Here is a 19,426-nt window from a genome sequence, read left to right as displayed (position 1 = left end):
ATTATAGTGCTTCTCACTTGGGAGCTGGGTTGGTGGTGCATGTATGCCTGTAATCCCAGTGACACGGGAGTCTGAGGCAGGATTGCCTTGTTCCAGGTGAGTCTGGCAACTCAGTGAGACCTCATCCCAAAATAAAAAATAAAAAGGGCTGGGGATGTATGTAGCTCAGTTGTAGAGTGCTCCTGGGTTCAGTATCCAGTATGGGAGAAATGGGGGAAGTCATTCAGTGTGGGTCTCTTTGAGTTTATCCTGTTTGAAGTCATTTATCTTCTTAGATTTGTAGACTGATGTCTTTCCTCAAGTTTTGGAGTTTTCAGCTATTACAGTAACCTCCTCTTGTCCACAGGGGATACCTTCCAACACCTACGTGGATGCCTGAAGCTACAGATAATGCTAAAACCTATATATGCTATTTTTTCCTATATACAATATACTCAAATTTAACACATTTTTCACCTTAACTAAGTGCTTGTCATGCACTGTGGTGGAAACTTGAAGTTTGAGGTTTGACAGCAAAACTACCATGAGTTTCTTTTTCCTTCTTTACAATTTAATAGGTAGATTTGTTCTTACTGTAGATCTTAGCAACCACAGCATATGATTTTTTTCCCTTATTAAAAACATGATCTCATCTCTCTAGTTCTTTTATTTTGCTTGTTTCTTTTCTCTTTGTGTATTCTTTCAGAGTAGGGATATGTTTTATGCTTTTCGATTATTTTTTTAATACTAAGGATTGAACCCAGGGGTGTATAACCAGTGAGCCATATTCCTGGCTATTTTTATTTGTATTGTTTTTATTTTGAGAAATGGTCTTGCTAAGTTTCTTTTTTAAAAATATTTGAAAATTTTGTTCTAATTAGTTATACATGATAGTAGAATGCATTTTGACACATCATACATAAATGGTGTATAACTTCTCATCTTGTTGTACATGAGGTAAAGTTACACAGAATATGTAATCATATATGCACTAGGGTAATAATGTCTAGTTCTTTCTACTATCATTCCTACCCCAATGCCCTCCCCTCTTCCTTCACTCCCCACTGTCTAGTCCAAAATAACATCTTTTCTTCTCCTCCACCCCTTATTGCCTTAGTGTGAAATAGCATCCGCATATCAGAGAAAACATTCAGTCTTTGGTTCTTTGGGATTGGCTTATTTTGCTTAGTATAATACTCTCCAGTTCCATCCATTTATGGGCAAATGCCATACTTTTATTCTTTAAGACTGAGTATAGTACATGTGTACATATACCACTGATTCTTTATCCATTCGTCTGTTGAAGGGCACTTAGGTTGGTTCCATATTTTAGTTATTGTGAATTGAGCTGCCATAAACATTGATGTGGCTGTGTCACTATAGTATGCTGATTTTAAGTCCTTTAGGAATATGCTGAGGAGTGGGATAACTGGGTCAAATGGTGGTTCCATTCCAAGTTTTCTTAGGAATATCTATAGTGCTTTCCAGAGTGTTTGCACCAATTTTCAGTCCCACCGGCAACGTATGAGTGTACCTTTTCCCCTACATCCTTGCCAACATTTTTTGTTGCTTGTATTCTTGGTAATTGGCATTTTGACTGGAGTGAGTTGGAATCTAAGTATAGTTTTGATTTGCATTTCTCTAATTTCTTGCTAAGTTTCTTAGAGCCTCACTAAGTTGCTGGATTGATCTCAGATTTGCAGTTGTCCTGCTTCAGCCTCCTGGGTGGCTGGGATTACAGGAATGCACCACCACACCCTTCTCCCTAGTTCTTTTTACTGCTATTATTATACAATTTATCACATTGTTTTTTAATGATTCTATGTTTCTTATTACTGGAGGGCTAAATCTATTACTTTATTTTTTCAGAGCTAGTATACAATAGACATTTGAGTAATTGATTACACGTATATACTGTTGTGCCCAACTTAATCATTTCTTAATGTCTAACTCAGTGGCATTAAGTCCATTAATCAGTTTTGCTGCCATCACTGTCCATCTCCAGAGCTTTAATATTTGTCCCACATGAAAACATCTATAGTAACTTTCCCCGTTCTCCCTGCTGAATTCAGCTGCTCTAGTTATCTCATATAAAAGGAATTAAAAATTTTTTTTTTCTTTTAACTGACTTAACTTTACAAAATGTCCTCAAAGTTCATCCCAATTGCGGCATGTGCCAGAATTTCTTTGCTTTTTAAGGTTGAATAATATTCCATTGCATGTATATATAACATTTCATTTATCTTGGACACTTGGGTTGTTTTTTACTTTTGGAGTATTATGAGTCATGCTTCTGTGGTTGTACAGGTGTCTGTATGAGTCCTTGTTATCTGAAGAGTACACTCAAAAGTAGAATCGCTGAATCATATGGTAATTGTATGCTTTTACTTTTTTTTTTGTGGTGCTGGGGATTGAACCCAGGGCCTTGTGCTTACAAGGCAGGCACTCTACCAACTGAGCTATATCCCCAGCCCTGCTTTTACTTTTTTGAGAAATTGTCATACTATTTTCCATAGTGGCTGTGCCAGTTTACATTCCAACTAGCAATGCACCAGGGTTCCTATTTCTCTATAATCTTGCTGATACTTATTTTATTTTTTGTTTTTTTCCCCTTGTTAGTAGTTGTATTAGTCCGTTTTCTGTTGTTAGTAATAGGACCACAGACTGGATAAGAAAAGAGGTTTATTTTGGCTCATAGTTCTGGAAGTGCAGGTTCAAGGGACTGTATCTGGTTTATGCCTTTTGAAATTGGCAGTCTTGAGGTGATGCGGAGTATCACATGACAGGAGTCAGAGAAGGGTGTGTGTGTGTGTGTGTGTGTGTGTGTGTGTGTGTGTGTGTGTGTATGAATAAATGAATGTGTTTTCTGGTCTCCTTTTTCTTAAAAAGCTACCAGGATTCAGCCAAGGATGCTCCATCCTAATGACCTCCCAATGACCTAATCTTTTAAGTTTCCACCCTCTTTATAACTCACAGTGGGGATTACATTTCAATATATGAAGCCTTGGAGGATACTTAAAACATTCAAACTGTAGAAATACAGTTTCTATACTGTATGCACATGAAGTGGTGTCTGTTTCTGGTTTTAATTTGTGTTTCCCTAATGACTAGTGGTGTTGAGTGCATTGTTTCATGTATTTATTGGCTATTTGTATATCTTCTTTGGAGAGATGTCCTTTTTTTTTTTTTCCCTCTTCTTTTTTTGGTACTGAGGATTGAACTCAGGGACACTAAACCACTGAGCCACATCCCCAGCCCTGTTTTGTATTTTATTTAGAGACAGGGTCACACTGAGTTGCTGAGGCAGTCTTTAAACTGGTGATCCTCCTGCCTCAGCCTCCCAAGGTGCTGGGATTACAGGGATGTGCCACCATACCCAGCCTGGAGGAATGTCTATTGAAGTCCTTTGCCCATTTTTGAATTGAGTTTTTTGTTGAGTTGTAGTTTAAAAATATATTCTGGCTATGAATCTTTCAGAAGATCTATGATATGCAAATCATATATGGTTTCCTCCCATTCTGTGGGTTTTCTTTCCACTTGTTGATAATGCTTTTCATATTAAAGCTTTGATTTTGTCAAAATCCAATTTATCTTTTTATTGTTGTTGTTGTCTGTGTTTTAGGTAGCCTAGCCAAGAAATCATTGTCATATCTAGTATCTTGAAAATTTCTGCTTATTTTCTGTGGATCTTATTCTTTTGGTTCTTAATTTTTAGAACTTTAATTTATTATGAATTAATTTTTGAATAGTATGAAATTTAGGTTGGGGTTTATTTTTTTCTTATTATTTGTCTATGAACATTCATTTGCTCCAGCACCATTTGCTGCAAAAGCTATTTTTTTCTTCATTGAATTGCTTTTGCACCTTTGTTAGAAATAGCCTGGATATATTTGTTTAGGTTCCTATCTGGATTCTATGTTCTATACTATTGACTTATGTGTCTCTCCTGCCAGTATCACACAGTCTTGCTGTAGAAGAAGTCCTAAAATCAGGCAGATATTTCTTACTATATTGTTTTTAAGAATTGTTTTAGTTATTCTAGTTCCTTTCTGGGTGCAGTGGTGCACACCTGTAATCCCGGTGACTCAGGGAGGATGAGGCAGGAGGATTGCAAGTTCAAAACCAGCCTCAACAACTTAGCAAGGCCCTAAGCAACTTAGTGAGATCCTGTCTCAAAATATAAAATAAAAAGGGCTGAGGGATATGGCTCAGTGGCTAAGCATCTCAGGGTTCAGTCTCTGGTTACCCCTCCCACCCCAAAACAACAACAAAAACCTGTTCTACTTCCTTTGCCTTTGTATATACATTTTAGAGTAATCTTGTCTATACCTGTAAGAAAACATTCTACTAGAATTTTGATAAGATTTACATTAATCCTATATATCATTTTAGGGAGAATTGACATCCTTAATGTGTTGAGCCTTTGAATCCATGAAACTGGTATACATCTCTATTTGTTCAGATTTTCTTTGATGCTTTTTGTCAGCATTTTGTAGGTCTCAGATACAAGTCCTGTACATGTTTTGTTAAACTTTGACGTATTTCAATTTTTTAACCACTTTAAAATGGTATTGTATTTTTAATTTTGCTTATTTACATGTTCATTTCTAATATATTCAAATACAACTAAATTTTGAACATTGTTGTGACTTTGCTAATTACATTTATTATGTAATGCTTCTGTGGGTGTACAGATATCTCTATGAGTCCCTGCTTTCACTTCCTTAAAGAGTATACTCAGAAGTGGAATTGCTGAATCATATAATTGTATACTTTTACTTTTTTGAGGAATTTTTTCATAGATTCCTTAGAATTTTCCTTTTTTTTTTTTTTTTTTTGGTACTGGGAATTGAACTCAGGGGCACTTGACCACTGAACCACATCCCCAGACCCATTTTGTATTTTATTTAGAGACAGGATCTCACTGAGTTGCTTAGCACCTTGCTTTTGCTGAGACTGGCTTTGGATTCGTGATCTTCCTCTGGAGAATCTCAGTCTCTGGAGCTGCTGGAATTGCAGATGTGTACCACCGTGCCTGGCAGAATTTTCTTTATAGATAATTAAGTATGTCATCTGCAAATAGAGATAGTTTTATTTCTGACTTCTATGTCTTTCATTTTTTCTTTCCTTATTCTACTTATTGGAATTTTCAGTACTGCATTGAATAAGAATGCTGAGAGATTGTTTCTGATCTTAGGGAGAATGCATACAGTCTTTCACCATTGGATTAAAAGTTTAACTGAAGAATTTTTTATTTGTTCATTATCAAGGTGAAGAAATCCAATAGATTTTATCATGAGTGCTTGTCGAATTTTCTTAGAAGTTTCTTCTGCATCAGTTGATAGAATTGGGCAATTTTTTCTTCTTTAGTATGTTAATATGAGAGATTATTTCTGATTACATTGCCTGTTGTGTTAATCTTGAGCCAACTTCCCATCTCTGGAATGAATTTCACTTGTCTCTTGTATAATTCAGCATATAAATTACTGAATTTCATTTACTAATGTTTGCAAGGATATTTGCATCTGTGTTCATGAGGACTGTTGGTCTGTAGTTTCCCTTTTTTTAGTATTATATCTGTTTTTGATATCAGATTAGAAATTAATAAAATGAATTGGAGTGTGTTCCCTCTTCTGTTTTCTGGAAGAAATTGAAGAGAAATTTAAAAAATTCTTTAAACATTTGGTATAATTCTTTGTTTGGAAACTATCTGGACCTGGAGATTTCTCTTTTAGGAGTTTAAATTTGTAAATTTGTTTTCTCTAATTGTTGTAATATTCAAATTATTTTATATTGAATTGAGTGTGGTAGCTTGTGTTTTGTTTGAGGAAGGGGTCCACTTTGCTAAAGTGTTTCTTTAGTTGTTTATAGTATTCCTTCACTATCCTTTTGATGTCTGTAGCAATACTCTGTTTCATTCCTGACATTGATCATTCCTTCTTTTTCATTTGTCACTCTCGTCTTTGTTGTATTGGTTTTTTCATTCAAAGAACTGACTCTTTATTTTACATATTTTTTTCTGTTTTCATCTCAGTTGATCTCTTCTCTTACCTTTATATTTCTTTGGTTTTATTTGCTTGAGTTTTTGTTGCTTTATTTCCTCCTTCACTAAAGTGGAACTTGAATTATTGGTTCGAGTCTGTTCATCTTTTCTAATGAATACATTTAATGTTGTATCTTCTCTCTCAGCACTACTTCACCTGTGTCCCACAGATTTTGATGTTGTATTTTTAACATTTTCATAATTGGAAGCATTTATTTGATAGCTGCATTAAAGTCTTTGTCAGATAATTCTAACATTTCTGACTGCTTAGTATTGGCATCTCTTGATTGTCTTTTTTCATTCAGTTAGAGACCTTCCTGGCTCTTGATATGATAAATGATTAAAAAAATGATTTACAGATTTTTATTGGATGTTGTGAAATTATGGATTTTATTTAGTCTTGTTTTAGTAGGGTGTGTTTGACATTGCCCCATCAGGCAGGTGCTATTGTGCCCAAATGGGAATTCTGATTCTCCATTAGACCTCTATGAATACCAAGGAGCGAAGGGAAAGAGTGTGTGGCCCCAATACTGGTGTACCATTACGAGAATCATGCGTGTTTTACTAAGTCTCCTTTGACACAAACCTAGTGGGGCAGTTCGTCGTTACATCTGAGGGGCCAGGGATGAAAATCCAGCCTCCCTGCTTTCTCTGATGTCACCCTGGTAGGAATAGGAAGCTTTATGCAGTAGTCTTGCCAGGGTGGAAGTATAGACTTCTCATTTAGTGTTTGATGGTGTGTGGGTGTGGCCATAGGTTTGTGTGTGTGTCCCCTCCTCACCAAGCTATGGTGTTTGGTTGGAGTAAATTGGTTGTCCAAAAATTTTCTTCTCTTGCCTGGCTTCCCTTTCTTTGGTTCTTTGGTTAGGGAACTAACCAAAACTTTTGGAATTTCGTTAGCACTTATTACAGTTTTGAGTCTTTTAACACCAGATCTGGGATGTATAAAGAAAACCCAGGATCTTACGCCTCATGTTCCTTGGATCTGAAGGTCCCTAACAGCCTGTTGTTTTCTCTCTTCTTTGATTTATTTTATATATGATGTTCAGGATTTGTAGTTATACTTAACAGCAGGAATAGGGAAGAGTATGTCTGCTTCACCTTCTAGACATCTCCTATAGATTGATCTTTGTATTAGAATTGGAACACATTATTTGGAACTCTTAGACTAGTACTTTTTTACTAGTATTTTCTTTTTCTTGCTATTGCAGGATTCTTGGTGACCATGTTGTATACTATTTTTAATGAGTTTATTTTTTAAATTAGTTAATGTTTTTGGTGCCAGGGATTGAACCCAAGGGCGCTTAACCACTGAACTATCCCCCAGCCCTTTTTTATTTTTAAATTTGAGACGGGGTCTCACTAAGTTGCTTAGGGTCTCACTAAGCTGAGGCTGGTCTCCAACTTGTGATCCTTCTACCTTAGCCTCCTGAGTTGCTGGGATTACAGGCATGTGCCACTGTTCCCGGCTACAGTTTTAATGTAATGGAACTGTGGCCAACACCAATTTTCACTATTTTATTGATTTTAAATGTACTTTTTTTTGGGGTAAAATTTAGAACGGTAAACACATGAAATATTGATAAGTAAAATTTCATTACAAAGAGGTCAGTGATCTCCACACTAATCTGTAAACCCATAGACATCTGTAAGGAACTTGTTTTTGCTTGTTTTTTTAACCAGAAGTTCAAAGCTAATTCTAAAGATCTTTGGGAAAAGTAAACTTGGATGAAGAGTTAAGATAATTTTGAAGGAAAACTAATAATGGAGGTACTGTGTACCTTTTTAGGGATTGGACATACTGTAATGTCATTTTAATTATAATAACATGACATTGGTACAGAATTATATATGTGGAGCAGACTAGAGATTTTTGGAGGAGACTTAATTTGTGTAAGCCTATACCGCTTTGTAATGTGTTTTTACTTAGCAGTTTTATGTGCTTTATTTTTCTGTGGTAAATTAGGCATTTCAAATCCATGGGAGAAGGAATAGAATATTAATAAATGATTGTTAGATACCTATATAATACCATATATAAATCTAACTCCTGGGGCTGGGGAGATAGCTCAGCTGGTAGAGTGCTTGCCTCACAAGCACAAGGCCCTGAGTTCGATCCCCAGTACTGCAAAAAAAAAAAAAAAAAAAAAAAAATCTAACTCCTGTTGAATTAGATACAACATTGAAAAATATCAATTGTGAAAGTATGATGAAAAGCATGAAATATTATATAATTTTGTCTTATCTTGGATTGTCAAATGAGTTCCTAAATAAGATACAGGCCAGGATTCATGCAGGAAATAGATTCGAATACAGAAAATTATAACATTTCTGAATATGGAAATTATCAAATTTCAGTTTTAAGTAGCAGATTCAGAGGAAAAAGTTGTAATACCTAAAGCAGAAAAAAGCTCATATCTACATAATATATAAAGTGATCTTATAAATTAATAAGAAGAGCAGACAGTTGAAAATGGGCAGCGTGATGTGAACACACAATTCATATAATGGAGAAATATTGCAAATAAAAATCATTTATTTGCACAAGATTGGCAAAAAAATTAAATAATAATGTGTTGATGTTGTTGATGATGATGTGGAGAAATGAACATTTTTTTGCGTGGTAGGAGTTCCAGCAGGCTTTTGGTGGGTAACTTGCCAACATCTGTCAAAATTTAAACTGTATATTTTTTATCATCTCTACCTTTTATAGTCCTGTAGAATTATTTGCTCAGCTTCACAAAGTTGGAAAGTATTAAAGACTTGAAATGACCTGTATATCCTGTGATCTAGTAGCAATTAAAGGGAATGAAAATTGGAAAAGAATTTGGTAATGTATGTTTATGAATACAAAATATGTTGGCTGTGAAGTGCAAATTGTTAACCCATAATTATTTGTGACCAGGTGATGGAAATGAAAGGATATTTTACCATTTCTATCTGCTTAACTTTTAGTTTTATTAATTAAGGTTTTTTTTTTTTTCCCCATCCAATATTGGGAATTGGAGTCAGGGATGCTCTGCCACCAAGCTATACCCCTCCCCTAAAATTTTGAGACAGGTCTCACTAAGTTGCTAAGGCTAACTTTTCACTTTTTTTTTTTTTTTTTTATTATAAACAAATGGGATACATGTTGTTTCTCTATTTGTACATAGAGTCAAGGCATACCATTTGTGTAATCATAAATTTCCATAGGGCAATGTTGTTTGATTCATTCTGTTATTTTTTTTTCTCCCCCCCACCCCTCCCACCCCTCTTTTCCCTCTATACAGTCCTTCCTTCCTCCATTCTTACCACCCTCCTTATCCCTAACCCTAACCCTAAACCTAACCCTAACCCTAACGCTAACCCCTCTGACCCCCCTAACTTTTCACTTTTGATCCTCCTTCCTCAACCTCCTGAGTAGCAGGTATTATGTGCCACCATGTGCAGCTAGTAACTTTTTATATACTTTAAAGACAACAAGATATTGAACTTCCATGAACCCAACACCCACTTCAGCATTGTTGACATTTTATCATTTTCATTTCATCTATCTAAGTCATCCTTACCCTGCTTATTTAAAATAACATGCTGTTATTTAAAGCAAATACCAGCCATGAAACCATTTTAATACATAATATGTCAGTGTACATTTATAATACATAAATTAAGATCAGTATTGTTGCTTTCAATCTGACTTAGTTTAATTGAGAAGTTCTACATTAATATAAACAATTATTGTTTGGCTGAGTGTGCTGTAAGCAGTGTGGAGTGCTATGAAAGCATATCAAGTCTGCCTGTGGGCTGAGTTGTCAGGGAAAACTAAAGGAACCTAATTTAACTGAGGTGTGAAGGATGGTGGGAGTTTGGAAAGTTGTAGGAGACATATCTTGTAGGACCTTTGACTATATTAAAGATTTAAAATGTTACCTGGTCCTATAGATGTTGTAGGACCTTTGACTCACATTAAGGATTTAAAATGTTACCTGAAGAACAATAGAAAATTTGAAAAATTTTTAAGCAAGAAGAGACATAATACATAATCTTTTTTCCAAGGGATGGGTGCCCAAAATCTTGGTAATACAGGCAGCAATACAGGAGTACGTTAGCTTTATCTATTTTTCACCCCACCTCATCTTTTGCAAAGCAGCCAGCTGTGTGTGTCTGAACTCTTTGTCCTGTCTGGGACAGATAGACTCCACTTAGGAATCATCTGTTGATTATGTATTTTCTGTGGCAAAGAAAATAAGTCAGAGCAGTTGCTGCCTTCCAACCACCTCTCCAGCCATGACGATGAACACGTTTTGTCTTCTCCACAGTGCCACAGGGCAAAAGGAAAAAAATCTTGAAGTTGTTATAACTTACAGGTTTGGAAACAGTTTGAGAGAATACATTCTCAGGATCCAAGTACATTTACATACACAGTGGAGATCTGTTTGTTTTTTTTAACTGTAGATGGACTTGATACCTTTATTTTATTTATATAATTATATTTTTTAATGTGGTGCTGAGGATCAAACCCAGTGCCTCACACATGCTGGGCAAGTGCTGTACCACTGAGTTACAACTGTAACCTCCAGACCTTTTTTTTTTTTTGTGCCTCAGAAAATGTTCATTTCTACCAGTGACTCCGAAGGCTGAGGCAAGAGGGTCACAAATTCAGAGCCAGCCTCAGCAACTTAGTAAGTTCCTCTCTAAAAATAAAAAATGAGGGACTGGGGTTGTAGCTCAGTGGTAGAGTGCTTGCCTAGCACATGCGAGGCACTGGGTTTGATCCTCAGCACCACATAAAAGTAATTAAATAAAATGAAGATATTGTGTCCATCTAGAAAAAAAAAATTTTTTTAAATAAATAAAAAAGGGCTGGGGATGTGGCTCAGTGGTTAAGCACCTCTGGGTTCAATCCCTTGTACTTAAAAAAAAAAAGATTAAAGAAAAGATAGAAAAATTTTGTTTTTATGAAAATTTATTTTTAATTTCAATTTATTGTACTACAATTTTAAGACGAATTCTTAGAATATTAAGTTATCTTTTAAGGGTTGAAGGACTGAATTAGATCTCTCTCCAGGCTTTCTAGAACTAAAGAATCAGGGTTTACTTGGGAGAGGATCTAGTAAAATTGAAGGTAGGCTATATAATTCCTTGTTTTCAAAAGAGATAACTGGGCATTATTAAGAAAAACATAATTAAGAAAAAGATTGTTAAAATGGAAATGGTAGAGGTGATATTTGGGAAATCTAGGAGATAATCCAGTTTGAAACAGGCTTTTTTGTTTGATTGATTGTTCTGATACTTTATTATTCAGAAGACCTTTGTTCATGTCTCACTTGAATTTTACTCAGCTTTTGTGGCAGCTTTCTATGTTAAGTTCTAATATGCAAATCTTTTTTTTTCCACTTAAAATTTAGTAACATCTCTGATTCATTCTCTGAATGAGAACTAGAGTAGAAGTGCAAAAATGAGAAATTCCAATTCAAGATTTTGTAAAATAGAAATTTACTGTCAGTGAATAGAACTTTTCTTTGACATAAGCCCCACTTCCTTAAAAAGCAAAGGAATGATTAAGGGGTGATTAGATGTTGGCAAGGAGGAGCTATATAGGAATATAAAGGGCAAAATTCTTGTTATCACAACTCTACTTTTGAATTCTCTCTTTTCCTGGTCTTTCTCAGTATTCAGTCTTACTTACTTGAACTTTCCTGATGTACCTGAAGGTGTTCTTCTGCATCCCCCTTACCCCCTGGAAACCTCTAAAACTTCAGTACTTTTTGTTTGTTTGTTTACAAAATGAAATTTAAGCTTATTAGCTTGGTATTTAATTTAAGATCCCCTGTTTTATTCCTGGCTTTTTACTCCATTACCCTCATATATAATGAACAAGTATGCTGATTTGATCATGTACTAGAGCTTCTGCCTGGAATAATTCTTTTTGTGAGTATCCTGTTGCTCTTTTATACTTCGAGTTTAAAAAGACTTTTATGAACCTGACTGTGAGTCTTCTTTTATACTTAGTACCTGATGCAGTGTTGGTGAGTAAGATAGGTACTAAATAATTATTTGTTGAGTAAATACATGGCATGAGACCTTGATCATTTATAAATATTCTTTCGTTATGTGTTTGTGGTTTCACCCAACTCAATTGAATTACACAACATTTGATGATTTAATATGTAATGATTTAGTCAGCTTTTTCATCTCTGTGACCAAAATATCCAACAAGAATAGCTTAAAGGAGGAAAAATTTATTTGGGGCTCACAGTTTCAGAATCTATAGACCTTCACCTCTGTTGCTTTGGACCCAAGTTGAGGCAGCACATTATGGCAGATGAGCCCAGAAGAGGAATGATGCTCAGCTCATGGTGGGTTTGGGAAGCAGAGTTGGGTGGAGGGGCTACAGGAAGAACAGTTCTTTCAAGGCTTGTGCACAGTGGCCCACCTCCTTCAACCATGCCCCACCTGCCTATGATTACCATCCTGTCAATCCATTCACACTAGCATGGACTGATTAGGTTACAGCTTTCATAGTATAATCATTTCACCTCTGAACATTCTTAACATTGTCTCACACATGAACTTTTGGGGAACACCTCATATTTAAATCGTACTGTGTACCTACTGTGACCTCATTCTTGTCTATAGCAATTCCATGTACCAGGAAAATAAATGAGGCTGTCCATATGCTAGGCAAATGCCTTATTTTGCCACCAAGTTATCCCTGTCCCCAGCCCTCACAGTTGTTAATAAATCTTTATAATGGATTTTTGTTTCAAGATAATGGCTTTTCTCCTGATTTTCTTCTGTAAGACTTATAGTAATGCTCATTCATTCCATGGGTGTGTGTGTGTGTGTGTGTGTGTGTTTGTATATTTGCTCATTCCATTTCTTACTGTTTTCTGTGTAGAAGCTTCCCTTGGAAAGATGGTTCTTTTGCTTATAGAGAACAGTGAGATTTTTAGCTATTTGTTGTATTTGTGAACATTGTCACTTACTGTGGTTTTAAATTTAATCTTCATAAAAGCATGGGTGTTAGTTTACACTTTGATGTTGTGCACCATAATAAAATGAGTAGGTATGTGATCTTTACAATTTAAGAAAATAAGTAGTGTTCCTCCTACTTTCTAAGTGTGACCAAATAAAATCAGATTATGAACTGATTATGAGTTAGTGAAATCAGATGATATTTCTTTAGTTTTTTCATTGCCCAAGTTTGTTTCATATTATCTAATAGTGCATACTGGTTTCTTCTCAACACTTAATAGTTTGATCTTTCTTTTATTTGAAATATTTGTGAGATATAACTGTTACTTGTACAGTGAACTGAACTTAAGATACTAGGTCCTTGTGGGGAATATGCTCAGCTTTTTAGGCAATGTAAAGTTACCATATATCAGTGGCACAAGATTGTGTGTATTTGTGTGTATCTGTTGATATACAAGGTCTGGAGGTGAGAGGTTATACTTGGCACTTAGGGGAGTGTTAAGATTTAGTTTAGGGAGGTGGGTTATAAAATAGTGCTTTGTAATATAAATATTAAGTGGTACTTACTTGACTTCCCCTGATGATTGGATTCAACCCAGGGCTACACTCTACCATTGAGCTATATCCCCAGACTTTAGTTTTTTTTTTTTTTTCAATATTTTGTGACAGGGTCTTGCTTGTTTTGCCCAGGCTGACTTTGAACTTTAGATTCTCCTGCCTAAATTTCAGAGTATCTGGGATTACAGATGTGGGCCACTGTTCCCAGCTTGTCTTGTACTTCATTCATACAAATATATCAGTATGCATACACAATGGCATATAATATTTAAGATTGCTTTCATATTGTGATTTATTTGTAGAGAGATGAAATAAAAGAAGAAAGAGAACTAGCTTTTTTTTTTAGGTTGTTGACGGACCTTTATTTTATTTATTTATATGTGGTGCTGAGAATTTAACCCAGTGCCTCACACAGGCTTGGCAAGCGTTCTACCACTGAACTGCAACCTCAGCCCCTAACTAGCATTTTAGTCATGAGACCTGTCATCTGTCATTTTAGAACTTGCAAACTCCTCATTGACAAGGAAAGATTAATTTTGATCTGTGACTAATACAGTCCCTGGCACATACAAAAATTGAATAAATATTATTTGAATTGAATGGAAGATTTACAAAACAGGTATCTTTGGAAAAAACCCTGTGAACAACAAAAATACAGGAATTGACTCACTCAGACCCCTCGTTTAACCTTATATTCTGTTACCAGCAGAGTGATTTCTTGAAGGAATTATTGCCTTTTTGTTGACTTGTACCTTGCCTTAATAATAATTTATGGTTTTGTTATTTTAAAAATTAACCAACCAGAATTCTTTTCATAAATCATTTTTGATCATTTACAGCATTCTTATGATTATTTCCATTAATTATTTGCTCTATGTAATTTTAAATTTAAAAATTTTTTAGTTGTAGATGGACACAGTACCTTTATTTTATTTATTCATTTTTATGTGGTGCTGAGAATCGAACCCCAGCCCTGCTCTAAGTAATTTTTTTTTGTTTTGTTTTTTTTGGGTGCTGGGGATTGAACTCAAGGCCTTGTGCTTGCAAGGCAAGCACTCTACCGACTGAGCTATCTCCCCAGCCTTCTAAGTAATTTTAAATGGAAGTATTCTGTCCCCCACATCCCCTTGAAAATTTGAGTAAGGCCACAAATTTTGGAGTTTTCTCATATTTAGCCTGAGTGCCTCAAAGAAATAACACCAGATATGTTGGTATTTGGATCCCATTAGGGAATCCGTAATTCTAGTATAGAATGTGTCCTTTGGGATATGTTTGGAAATATATTTTGAAATCTTATTAATTTTTATTTTAGTATGCATTGTAGAGGCACTTCTGAATTATTTTTGAGAAATTAGTTATTCATGAATCTTTTAGAATTCTAAATTTTGTAGTAAAATAGGCATAATATAAAATTTACCATCTTAACAATTTAACCGTTCAGTAGTATGAAGTAACATTTATATTGTGCAGTTAGTTTCCAGAGTTCTTCATTTTGCAAAACCGAAACTCTTGTCCATTAAACAGTAACTTCCCAATTTAAACAATTTCCCCCACCTTCAAACCCCAGAAACTGCCCTATGGATTTGACTCCTCTAGGTACCTCATGTAAAGAGAACTGGACAGTATTTATCTTTTCATGACTGGGTTATTTCCCTTGGCATAATATTCTCAAGGTTTATCCATGTTGTAGCACATGCAAGCATTTCCTTTTTAAGGCTAAATAATTTCTGTTGAATGTATATAACATTTGCTTATCTGTAGACACTTGGATTGTGGTCCCCCCCCCCCCCCCCCCGACTTTTTTGGCTATTTTGAGTAATGCTGTTAACATTCTAAAACATTGATTTGAGTTGCTGCTTAATCATTTCAGAAAGTAATCTCTTTCATTTATGACAGAGGGCTAGTCAAGTTGATTAATTCAAATCCTGGCTATTCCTTTGCTGACTCTTTTATTGTTGGCAAATAATAACTTTGTTTGCTCCAAAGTCAAATGAGGATAATAATGGTTCCTTACATTATTCGGATTAAATTAGAGAATACATGCAAATTGTTTAGGGTAGTATGTAGTCTATAGTAGAAGTTGAATAAATGTTATCACTGCTAGGAAAAGGAGCCCATTGGTTTAGGTACCCATTCAAAAGTACTGCAGGCAGTCTCACAATTCGATTAAAAAAATTAGAGTTTCTAAACAAATTTGATGCTAAGAAGGTACAAACTGGAATTGAATAATACCAGCATTTTCTTGGTGGTATTGAGAGGGTAGGGGTAGGTAAAAAAGTGACAGGGTTGAATACTGGGACAGTTGACGGTATAATTCTTTTCATGGGAAAGGATCCTGATATCTTTTTAACCATTTATAGTTGGTGGTTATATAACTAGATAAGAGACCAGAAAAAACCAGAAGCTGTTCTGTATTATTGCCATTTCTTCCTTATCTTTATGCCATTCAGTGAATTTTAAAAGCATGAAAAGAGGTGGGCAACAACTTTAGACAAGCAAATCAGCTTATACAGCAGCTTGACACAGGTTTTGTAAATTCTGATTAGTTGTCTCTTATAATATATTGTTTATTGTGAGAAGGTTTGGTTTCTGGTTTTCCCTCATGAAAGATGTGAACTCTAAAGTGACTTTTCAACATATTGAAGGCTTTAATTTATAAATTAAATACTTAATCTAGTAAGTGCAGTCTGATCAGCTAGCCCCATGAATAGAATACTGGATAATTGATCTTGACATAGGTTCTCTATACCATTGTGCTGTGGTTGTCACAAGGTCTTTTTTCCTTCTCAGTATAAATGTACTACCATGAATGGTTCAAGTTTAATTCTAGTAAAACTGTAATATGAATATAGTCAGTATAAATTTACATTAAGCATTAACTTTTCCTTATACATATGACTTTTTTTGGTGTGTATACATGTTAGTAGGATTTGAAACCAGGGCCTCACACACTAGATAAGTGCTCTACCCCTGAAACACACCCCCAGCCCACCTGTGTATGAATCTTGTTTGAGTCATGTTCAGAACTACTCTGTGGGGCTGGGGCTGTGGCTCAGTGGTAGAGCGTTTGCCAGGCATGTCTGAGGCACTGGGTTCAATCCTCAGCACCACATAAAAATAAATAAATAAAGCTATTGTGTCCATCTACAGCTAAGACTACTTTGCTACTTAATAACATTGTAACCAATAAAAATGTACTATGACCCACAGTTGCTGAATTTTGTGTTTCCTTTGGATGACTATGTCCATGTAATTTAGTGAGTAAAGGACTATTTCGGCAAGACAAATTTGGTTATTAAGTTCATGTAATCCAAAGAGGGAAATATCTAAACTTTTCAGTCTTCCTAACATTCAGCCTGTTAGCTTGGCAAATATTTATTGCATCAATAAAAAACATGTAATTTATTGAAATGATACTTCTTGTAGCCTATTTTATATTTTATATTCTATTGTTTCACAATGAGTTAATAGTGATTGTGAATCAACATGACTATTAAAACAGTTCTAAATTCAATTTAAGATTTAGGGTTCCATCTTAATAACATGACCAGTAACCATCTTATTTTAAATGGCTCTCTTTCATCTGGTTGGTAATGGTTTTAATACAATTAAATACAGGATGCAGTCACAGAGATGCATTTATATACAGACATAAGAATTTCTGTGTACAGGGGCTGGGGTTGTGGCTCAGTGGTAGAATGCTTGACTAGAATGAGTGAGGCACTGGGTTCAATCCTCAGCACCATGTAAAAATGAAATAAAGGTATTTAAAAAGAAATTTCAGTGCATAAAACTAGTTTGGGAATGATGATAAGATCAGGAATCAAATGTGTTAAGTAGTTTTGGATGCCTTAGTAAAACTGCAAGGACATGAAAAGATCTATCATTGATCTATCTTTGCTTCTTAGGTTCTCTTTTTTTCATCACATGATTGATCTTCAGAAGCTCTAGTCAACCTGGTGAGGTTAGCAGCAGTGACTTGATAAGTTTGGTAGTAAAATGAGAAGCTAGGGTTGAACATGATACTTGAAGGTTAGTGAATTTATGTGGTTCTCAAACTGCTTAATTATGGAATTGATGAAGTTTGTCTAAGTTAAAAGTTCATCTAAGTAGATAAATTTTTTTTCTTTTAATTTTTCAGCAAAACCCAACAGGAAGCTTACTTTTCTCTACCTAGCCAATGATGTCATTCAGAACAGCAAAAGGAAGGGACCGGAGTTTACAAAAGATTTTGCACCAGTCATAGTGGAGGCTTTTAAGCATGTTTCAAGGTATGACAATTTTGGGGGGTATTAGGTAATCTGTTTTAAATGTGGACAATATTTCCTTTCGTTAAAATTTGTCTTAAATCATTACAATAAAAAACAACATTTCTTTGAAGCTTTCATAGGAAAAGACTTCTAACTGGCATTTGTAAATGTGCTAAATGCTTACTGTGAAGGAAATTTCAGTTCTTGCTAAGGCAGACTTTGGAGTACTTAAATTATAGCTTTTCTTTAACAGAACAAAAGTAACTGCTATATTTGAATGAACTTCATTGAGAATGAATGAAGGTATTGAATTGAAAATTTGTGTGCTTATAAAACTAGTGGTCTTGTAATTAACATTTCTGGATACACTTATTATTCCTTTTCCTCATGTCACTTTTAATGATTCTAAGATTTTCAGGCATTTGAGTGTGTATCTTAACATTTTTAAATGCTTTGGAAATAAAGTATTTAAGAAAATCATAAATCTATTTTGCTATAGGTGGTTCTGAAGATGAAAGTCTATATTTTGTCTTATAGTCTTTTAAATACTTATTTCTAAACATTATATGCAGGTATATGGTAGATTACCAGGCAAACATTGAAGTCAACTATTAAGTTTATCTAAATTATAGAATTCACTGTTGAGTGGTGGTGATTGGTGTTGATCCACATAAGGGTGAAAATCTGCTTACTTTAGGCCATGCAGTTTTAGTCATAGTAGACACATTTTAAAAACATGACAGTGTCAAATGCTGCTATATGTTGCTTTCCAAATAGATATTATTTCCCTTCCAGTTTAGATGTTGCCTTCTACCTTCTTTTTAAATGTTGGTGTTTCTTACAGCTAAGTCCTACACTGCCTTCTGGGGCCATGTTCTTCACTTGCCCTCTTGGTGATTTGTACACTGCATATATTTATTATCTATACCCCAATGATGTACAATCATATTCTGCAGTCTAGATTTTTTTTCTGTTCTGGACCTGTATGTCCAGTTGTCTGTTTATATTTGTACTTGGATGCATCTTAAATATTTCAAACTCATTGTTATTAAACTTATTATGTCTGATTCTTCTTTCTCCTTTACTCTCCATATCCCATATCATATACGTTACCTCAGTTGCTTTCTTTTCCTTTTACTTGCTGTAATGTCTTTTCTGTCTGCTTATAATAGCCTCTAGTATTTTTTAATTCCCCTTGGGGATCCCCTTGTTGCAAAGCTAGTGTTACATTCCCTTGCCTTTGAGATCAAGTCTAAGCACTTAAGATGTTCCCTCATGGCACTGCCTACCTTCAGACTCCAGTCTTATTTCTAACAGATACACTCTAACTGAACCTTTCCTAAGTTCTTTTTACCTTAAGGCTTTTGGATATGTTTCCTTTCCCTAGAATTCAATAAAATGTTTATTGACTGCCTACTATGTGCTAGGCCCTGAAGATACAATAGGAAACAAGACCAAGTTTTGTTCTAGTGGAGCTTACATTTCAGAGTAAACTGAAATAAATAAATAAATAAACAGTAATAGCTACACAGATAAGTGAATATATATTATAATGCCAGATGACAAATGCTCTAAAGAGACATAAAGCTGGAAAAGAGTATGAGGATATCTAGTCATAGGATGAGATAATTTGGGG

The 19,426-nt window shown here is 35.0% G+C and overlaps 1 protein-coding gene across 2 annotated transcripts in view; it reads left to right on the top strand.

The window, feature by feature from the left end:
- RPRD1A (regulation of nuclear pre-mRNA domain containing 1A) overlaps positions 1–19,426 on the top strand; it is a 70,829-nt gene that overhangs the window by 18,135 nt on the left and 33,268 nt on the right. For both annotated transcript variants that reach the window (XM_079108591.1, XM_079108592.1), the window contains exon 2: positions 17,682–17,811. In XM_079108591.1, the coding sequence (XP_078964717.1) occupies positions 17,682–17,811 (130 nt within the window). The remainder of the gene's footprint in view (positions 1–17,681; positions 17,812–19,426) is intronic.

The sequence above is a fragment of the Sciurus vulgaris genome (assembly GCF_902686455.1).
Source record: "Sciurus vulgaris genome assembly, chromosome: 13".
Taxonomy (NCBI): Eukaryota; Metazoa; Chordata; class Mammalia; order Rodentia; family Sciuridae; genus Sciurus; species Sciurus vulgaris.
The sequence above is the reverse complement of the archived record's forward strand: the minus strand, read 5'-3'. Positions and strand labels throughout refer to the sequence as shown.